The sequence below is a fragment of the Sinocyclocheilus anshuiensis genome, unplaced genomic scaffold (genome assembly GCF_001515605.1).
Source record: "Sinocyclocheilus anshuiensis isolate Anshui unplaced genomic scaffold, SAMN03320099.WGS_v1.1 scaffold135, whole genome shotgun sequence".
NCBI lineage: Eukaryota > Metazoa > Chordata > Actinopteri > Cypriniformes > Cyprinidae > Sinocyclocheilus > Sinocyclocheilus anshuiensis.
This window is the reverse complement of record NW_015552564.1, coordinates 50,991-59,341: the sequence shown is the minus strand read 5'-3', so window position 1 is coordinate 59,341 and position 8,351 is coordinate 50,991. Positions and strand designations below refer to the sequence as shown.

Below are 8,351 nucleotides of genomic sequence, written 5' to 3'. Positions count from 1 at the left end.
GAAGCGGATATCGTCCTCTTTTGGAAGACCAAACAAAGTAGTTTCGCTTTCACAACGAAACACACAGCGTCTCCACAACATGGCCACGGCAACAATACTACAGCGAGAATCAAAGTTATGCCGCCCTTCTTTGCGTTAACATTTGGGTGGCGTTATGCAAATATTCCCAGATAGTGACGTAGGTATGTGGGGGCGTGTTAGAACGAGCCGTTTTAGGTAGGTGTGGCTGACTCTTAACTTTTATAAAGAATATCTCTTTGGATTTGAGACTTTAGTCTTTGCAACTTTACAGATCTTCTTTATGCACCAAGAGCTTGTAACACTCCAAAGAGAAAGGAAAAATTGAAATTGCATCATATGACCCCTTTAAGTTAGCCAGTCACAGCAGTGGGGATTCACTTTAGTTTCTGGTAACGCCCCTTTAACTTCTGTTTTTCACAGAGAGGGGGAAAAAAAAATGTTGGTGCAAAAAAAGAGCAAAATTTATAAACTCAACTGAGAAACATAATAAAAAAAATCTGGAACTGCATTTTGTGAACAATTCTCAAAACAATATTTAATCTCCCTGTCATTATTTAAATGGATAGTTCACACAAAAATGAAAATTGTCATTTACTCGCCCTCAAGTTATTCCAAACCTTTGAGTTTCTTTTTTCTGTTGAACTCTGAAGATTCTTTGAAGCATATGGGTAACCAAACAGTTGATGGTTCCCATTAACCTTCCATATTATGAAAAAAAAAACATTCCAAAATTGTGTTCAACAGAAGAAATAAACTGGTACAGGGTTGAAACAACTTGAGGGTGAGTAAATGATGACAGGTTTTTAATTTTTGGGTGAACTACCCCTTTAAGTGGTCAAAAGCTGAGCAGTAAGTGATAGAACTGTTAATGATCCCTTAAATGTCCGTATTGTTTGAACTTGTTCATTTGTCTGGCTCGGAGATGCTTTCTAGGAACTTTTTCTTTGTGGAAGCTTTGTGTTTAATGAGCTAATAATTTCAACTGGCCAGCAACCTGTCACTCACATAAAATAATTATCCATTTAGTTTGCAGCGTCCTCTTTCTACAATCCAATAAATTCTTGGTAGACAGAATCAAGTTCTGTCCTCCCTCTTTTGTCTGGTTCACAGTTTACGTTTCGTGACTATGTGCATGTTAACACAAGTGTAAATGCCTTTAAAAAAAGCCGACCTCTGTTGTGTCTTCAGGTCAGATCCTGCAGGTGGTCAGAGCTGCCAATGGAGCTCAATACATCATTCAGCCCCAGCAGCAAATGGTGTTGCAGCAGCAGGTCCTGCCACAGATGCAGCCTGGAGGTGTGCAGGCCCCCGTCATACAGCAGGTCTGTGCTTCATACTTCACTTAACGTACAACAGTGACACGTTTGTTCTAGTTCTGTCACTGCAGGGTGTGTTTTGACTACGTCTACTCACGTGATGAGTGGGATTTGTTTCCCAGAGTCAGCAGAGGTCCTCATCATAGCTAGCCAATGCAAGAAGTCTGTCGGATGTCTTGTTTGTTTAAAATGCAGTATCAGGACTGATGGAGTACGGTTTTACTGGAAGAGATCTGATGGAAGTAGAGCAGGTTTTACTATTGCAGGGTTACTCCAGTGGTTTATGAAAGATGTACACTATAAATAATCTGTGAAATGTATGTTAAATTAAAAATGGGTAGCTGTGGTTGCCAGATCTTTACTGTTTAAAAATAAAAAAAGCTGCAACTTAAATTTATAGACTATTTCATTAGCTCATAAAATGTTAATACGTATTCCAGAGTACTTAATTGTTTTGTTCCTCTTATAACATAGTAAAATATATATATATATTTTAAGAAAAGTAGTGTAACTTTTCTTTTTTTTTTACTTAAGTATATTAACTTCAGTATCTTTTTTTTTTTTTTTTTTTTTTTTTTTTTTTTTTTTTTTTTTTTTTTTTGCTTGATTTTTACCTATTTACCACGCAACTTTACTTTAACGTTGAGTAGTGTAATTAGCTTTTTCTATTTTTACTTCAAGATTATACTTGTATTTGTTATTTAATTTTTATTTTACTGAAGTATACACTAAAGTATACTTTTTTTTTTTTTTACTTTATTATTTTGCATATTTAATTAAGTAAATAAAGAAAAATAGTGATACATATGGTACGTATTTCTTTTTAGGTAAATATATATAATTATTATTTTTTTTTTATTATTGTTACTTTTTATTTAATTGTGTGGTAAAGTGATATGTATAATGATTTGTTTGATTATTTGCATTTTATTTATTTATTTTTACATATTTACCTACATAGTAAAGAGAGCCAAGTGATGAATCAGAATTTGCCACAGGTAGCTTTTCCACAATCTGAGCTAAACGCTGATATATTTAAATGGATAATGTCATACAAAAAACACCATGGTACATTTGTGTTATCACATAAAATGTAAAACAACCCTAATGTAGAAGAAACTTTTAAAATGGAAAATCCATCAAATGTGAAACGTCACAGAATTCCCTGTGGGAAAAAAATAAGTAAATTTAAGTTTAAGTATTGTTCCAGTAAATCCATTACCATTTTTCACCATATTTAGTAAGGAAACTTACCATTAACCAATTACATTTTTATTTTTTTACTATTACAATTGGTTTTCAAAGTCTGGTGAGGAGTCACATGATCTGTGTATGCAAACAAAAGTGCAGTGAATGTGTTTCTCTTCATGTAGGTGTTGACTCCTCTTCAGGGAGGCCTTCCCCAGCAGACCGGAGTCATCATCCAGCCGCAGCAGATTGTCCTCACAGGAAATAAAGTACCGCAGAACACTCAGGTCAGCAAAACTTCTGACCTCAAGCATAAAGTACACGTCTCTGATCCTGAAAAATGCATGAGGCATGTGTGTATTGAGGGGAGTTGCGTGTCTTTAGGTCATGCAGGCAGCAGCGATGGCTGTGCAGGTGGAACAGGGAGCTCTGCATGTGCAGCCACAGCCTCAAGCACAGGCACCGCAACAACAGCCACAGCAGCGACAGGCCTCGCAGCAACCTCCCATGGTGCTCCAGGTGGACGGTGCAGGAGACACGTCCTCAGAGGAGGATGAAGAGGAGGAGGACGAGTATGATGAGGACGAGGATGAAGACAAAGAGAAAAATGGTGGAGAGGATGGTCAAGTGGAGGAGGTACTCTCTGGATAGTGTTATTGTTAATTAAAATCCAGTAAAAACGCCATTTAAAAAAGGAGTATATAAAAATAAAAACTGATTGAAGATGAATAAAGATATAATAGTATATAAATACCAAAACGATGCTTGTGCTGGACTGTGACCGGTCTGGTTTGGTCCAGTCATAGTTTATCTATTTGACAATTCTATTTTTTAATTTAGGAGCCATTAAACAGTGGAGATGACGTCAGTGATGAGGAAGATCAGGAGCTGTTCGACACTGAGAACGTGGTGGTTTGCCAGTATGACAAGGTGAGTATTGTAACTTGCGTTACATCATTTGTTAGCGTACATACAAGTTTCTTCTGGATTGAAGTTTTTAAACCATGAGAAAAATAAATAGGGATACATTTCTTTTTTTTCTCTCTGCCTTCCTTAAATAGGTGATAACTGGGTCCACATAGAATGTCGGTAGATTTCTGCCGTTTTATATATAAATGTGACCTGTGCTGACCTGAAAAACATCAGACAGTTCCCCAAAGGTTCACTTAAGACATAACAGATTATGTTGCGTGGACACTTAAATATATTGCAGTATGAAATACATGGATAAATTTAACTATAAGTCAATCTGTGGTAACAAGATTTTTATGCAGTTTTCATAACTAGAAATTGAATGCAAAAATGTTTTTAACGGGTTTTTACAAATTAAATTGGACATTTGCATAGAGAAAAGTGCATTACTTTTAATAACCAGTACTAATAAATAAACTGTATTTTACTGTATTAAACTGGAATCCCTTTATCCATTAAGCATGTTTTATTCGATTGTGCTGGTTTCAAGTCATTGAGAATTTTTTTTTTTTTTTTTTTAATTCAGTTAACCCTTTTAAATAGATTTTTAACAGAGTTAAGCCAAATACAGTTGGAGTTTTTAGCAAAAATAAATTACATGAATTGCAAATTTAAATAAATTAAATAAAAACGTGATGTAATTCAGCCATAATATTCCTCGCCATGAAAATAGTCACAGAAGCTGGAATGTCGTTAAATACAAACAAACTGTATTAAACTGTCACATTGCATTACCTTCAAATTAAATGCAAAAATATAAAATTTTTAACATTACAAGTGAAATTGGACATTGTATGGGAAGTATGAATTAGGACATTATCGTGATGCAGTTTATTTGTTGATAATTTAGTTTAACATATTACATACCTAGAAATGTTTTGCAAAAATATTTCTATGTCTGTTTGATGTGTGAAATTTGACATTGCATAAGGAAAAATGAATTCAAACTTAGAAAATAAAATCAATATATTAAACTGGTGCATTAAACTGGCATTAAACACTGACATATTAAACATTTAGAAATTTAATGCAATTTTTTTTTTTAATTTTTTTTTTTAATCGGTGGTCCATGAAATTAAATTCAGACAATATCTTGTGCTTCAGATTCACAGAAGTAAGAACAAATGGAAATTTCACCTGAAAGACGGGATAATGAATCTGAACGGGCGGGATTACGTGTTCTCCAAAGCCATTGGAGATGCAGAGTGGTAAATGGTAAAGAACAAAACACAGAACTGTCCACTCTTAAGGCAAGACACATCGAGACCTGAAACTGTACATTTCAGGAGATTCCCACTTCGGGGGCTGAAGAGTAACGTCCCAGTGCTACTGTGCTGTTTAAATGATATCGGCACAAAAATAACATGTGCCATCCAAGAGATTTGTTTCTTTTCCCCCCTCCTTTTAAGATGGCCCTTTTACATGTAGAGTTTCACAGGAGTCCGTAACTTCTCTTTTAGAACAATATTCTTGCCCCTCAGATGTATGAAAACATGAAGCGCATGGAGCCAATTTCAGCGCCTGGCGCTAACTTAAGTTGACTCTGGTGTGTTAAGACGGCCAACTGTGCGTGTTCGTTGGTGATTTCCGTAGCTAGGTCAGCCATCTGAATCCTGTGTAAAGCGAATCGTCCAACACGAGGACTATTTCATCACCATTTGCCACCTTGTACAAACACTAAAAACAAGCAACCAAGAACTGTTCCAATAATTTCCTTTCATATTTGCTATGTTTTTAGACCTTTGTATGTTCAACAGCAGAGATACCAATGAAAACAGGCAAGTTAAGTGTAACGTTGTCGGTCTCACTAAATTGTTCGCGTGTTTGTACATCTGTCATGGATTTTTCTAACTGTACTCTGGCTAAAGATCTGCTCTGTCAGTATGATGCATGTTTTTGGGCTGTGCATCACAGAGCTTGTGTTGTCCTGCGTGTGTTTGTGTGCAATCTATTGCGTTAGGTGTCAATGAAGTGCTCGGTCAGGCCACCCTTCATTCTTTACTTGCGGTCAGGCTTATTTTACACATTTCTAGTAGTTTGTATTTATTCCCGAAGCTCAGGCAGCGTTGAATTTCGGGGGGTGAAACCGAACTGTGCTCTTAATGAAAGAAGTTTTCCTTTCAGCCCGTTCTCTGCTGAGGAGGATTTCAACACCTGATTCTGTGCATTGTGGAGCTTTGTTAGGGTGTTTTTTTTTGTCTTTGTCCTCCATATTTTGTTTTATAGTATTTAGTCTGACTTTTTAAGCCGTGCCCTCATACAGTCTGCGAAATGACAGGTTGTTGTGTTCTGTGTCTGTATGTTCATCAGTTGAAAGTATTGATACGTTTTGTCAAATTATGTCCATGCTACGTTTGTTCGATGAAATGGCTTGGACTAGTGTTGGTGCTTTTTTATTTTATTTTATTTTATTTTATTTTAGTGTAGTTCATTATGCTCCTTGTTTGTGCCTTTCAGATTTAATTTAGGTATCAGGTCTTTTGTCTAAAGGGGAGAGCCTTTAGCAAATCCTACAAACTGTACATTTCGCTTTGCTTTTCTAATGGTAAGTAAAGAATACTTCAGAACTACTATTTGGGATATGTGAGGGAACAACGTTTATTCATATACTGTTTTATCAATCAAACTGCTCTGTCTCTGATTCTCATCTCTATGAAGGATGTGTTATGTAAGTAGAGATCTTTAGTATTTTGTTGAAACATTGAGTTTTATTATTTTTGCCTTTGCTGAACTTTATTAAAGCACTATTAAAATGTACTCTCATTTTTGAGCTACATTTGCCTTTTGCAACTTGTCATCTGAATACTTATTCATATGTAGGTTTATTCTTATTGTGCTGGGGTGGATGCCTGAAATCAATGTGAATGTTGAAATTGACCTTTTACAAAAGATGTATTTTATTTATTTATTTGTCTAAGTGTCATGAATTGTTCTGCCTATGAAACTACTTTCCCTTATTGTCATTTGTTGTGTGGGTTATTAAAGGGACAGTTCACCCAAAAATTAAAATTACTCCATAATTTATTCACCCTCAAGCCATCCTAGGTGTATATGGGATAGCCCTCAAGCCATCCTTCTTTCAGACGAATACAATCGGAGTTATATTAAATGTCCTGGCTCTTCCAAGCTTTATAATGGCAGTGAATAGTGCTTAAGATTTTGAAGCCAAATAAAGTGCATAAATCCATCACAAAAAGAGCTCCACATGGCTCCGGGGGTTAATAAAGGCCTTCTGAAGTGAATCGCTGCATTTTATAAACCATAATCTCTAGCTTCCGTTAACTTGAGTCTTCAGCGTTTTATGAGAGAGTGGCGTTCCAGCGGATGATGTAGGCGTAGCATAAGCTCCGGTGAGAATGTTAGTCTTGTGAGCACAGAGTTTTGTTTACAGCAAAGGAAAACCAGTCTCCTCTTGGCTTATAATAAAATCCTCCATTTGTATGTATTTTTAACAAATGCTCATTTTGTACTTCTAATTTGTGACCTGTTTTGTTTTACTATTTTTCTCTGTGCTTCCACATTCATCACTTCTCACCGAGTAGGGATGCTAATTTTAACCGGTTAACCGTTAACTGACCATAAGAATTTTGACTGATTATTACAATCAGTTAAATGGTTTAAAAAGTCATTTATTTTTTTATTTTTTTTCAGTAGGCCTAATTAATAAAAATATTTTAAAAGGTTTGCTGCATGATTAAAATACGCTACGTGTATAAAAAATTTAGTTTTTTTTTAGAGAAAAAAAGTCGCGTATAAGTCGCATTTTATTATTTAATTCAGCAATAGGCCTAATGCCGAAGCGAAATGTTTACAAACATTATAATAAACACTGTAAACATAGCTAGGCTATTTTAGTTCCCCTCACTCCACAACAAATCCTTTCGATTTAACCGTAGAAAAGAACAAGAATTAAAAATATAAGCTAGGCTATATAAACAAGCCAAAACAAATTCATTTAGGCTAAAACGAAACTGAAACCAACGTTGAGTCTCTCATTTGACAAAATCAAATGTTTCCGTATTCGTGATGTATTTGAATGCCAAAATATTTATTATGTAGCCTACTTCACTGGTGCTCCAATATCCATGTAAAACAAAATGTTTTGCATAACATCACGGCGATATGGTGATAACGCTTAATGGCACAGATTTTACTACATAAACATTTAAACTGAGCAGTGTGTTGTTGTTTTTTTTCCATGTTTGACTGACTATTATGATAATGAACAGGCTGCATTGTCAAGGTAGCAAAGCTTAACTGTGCGTATGCGGCGCCGGCGCAATCAATTGAATTTTTTTCCTTCTAACAGTGGAAGAAACTACTCCTTTTAGTAATAAAGATCATCAGAATTGTAAAAGGTTTGCTTTTATTTGTGTACATTCTAGGGATGTAACCATTCACTCAACTCACGATTTTGATTTCACGATTCGATTCACGATTTTTTTTTTAACAAAATTATATTTAAGACAAATTATAAATTAAATGTGTCCTTTTATTATTGCTTGGACAAAATGCTGCACATTTCTTTGTCAAATTGAAATAACACTATAATAATATACTAATATAGCACTTGCATATTATTGCTCTTTTGTTGGTTTTGGATTCTTATAAACTCCTACCCCTAAATGAATTTAGGGGTTTACAAACCCGATTTGTTTAGCATCTCAACCGATCTGAATCGTCACATATTTGAATCGATTTTCAACTGGCTCGCGGTTAATCGTTACATCCCTAGTACATTCACAATACAAACAAATCTTTGTGCTTTTGTAAAATAGGCCTAAATAAAAATAGGATGCTGCTTTCTGCCGTCTTAGTTTCCTTTTTGCGCAGCACAAAAATGAACCGAAACTC

At 35.2% G+C, this 8,351-nt stretch overlaps 1 protein-coding gene across 1 annotated transcript in view; it reads left to right on the top strand.

The window, feature by feature from the left end:
- LOC107664823 (transcription initiation factor IIA subunit 1-like) overlaps positions 1 to 6,233 on the top strand; it is a 12,728-nt gene extending 6,495 nt beyond the window's left edge. Inside the window, exons 6-10 of the mRNA XM_016455497.1 lie at positions 1,210 to 1,343; positions 2,711 to 2,812; positions 2,910 to 3,161; positions 3,366 to 3,455; positions 4,602 to 6,233. Of these exons, the coding sequence (XP_016310983.1) occupies positions 1,210 to 1,343; positions 2,711 to 2,812; positions 2,910 to 3,161; positions 3,366 to 3,455; positions 4,602 to 4,709 (686 nt within the window). The 3' untranslated portion in view covers positions 4,710 to 6,233. The remainder of the gene's footprint in view (positions 1 to 1,209; positions 1,344 to 2,710; positions 2,813 to 2,909; positions 3,162 to 3,365; positions 3,456 to 4,601) is intronic.
- The last annotated feature ends 2,118 nt before the right edge of the window (positions 6,234 to 8,351 follow it).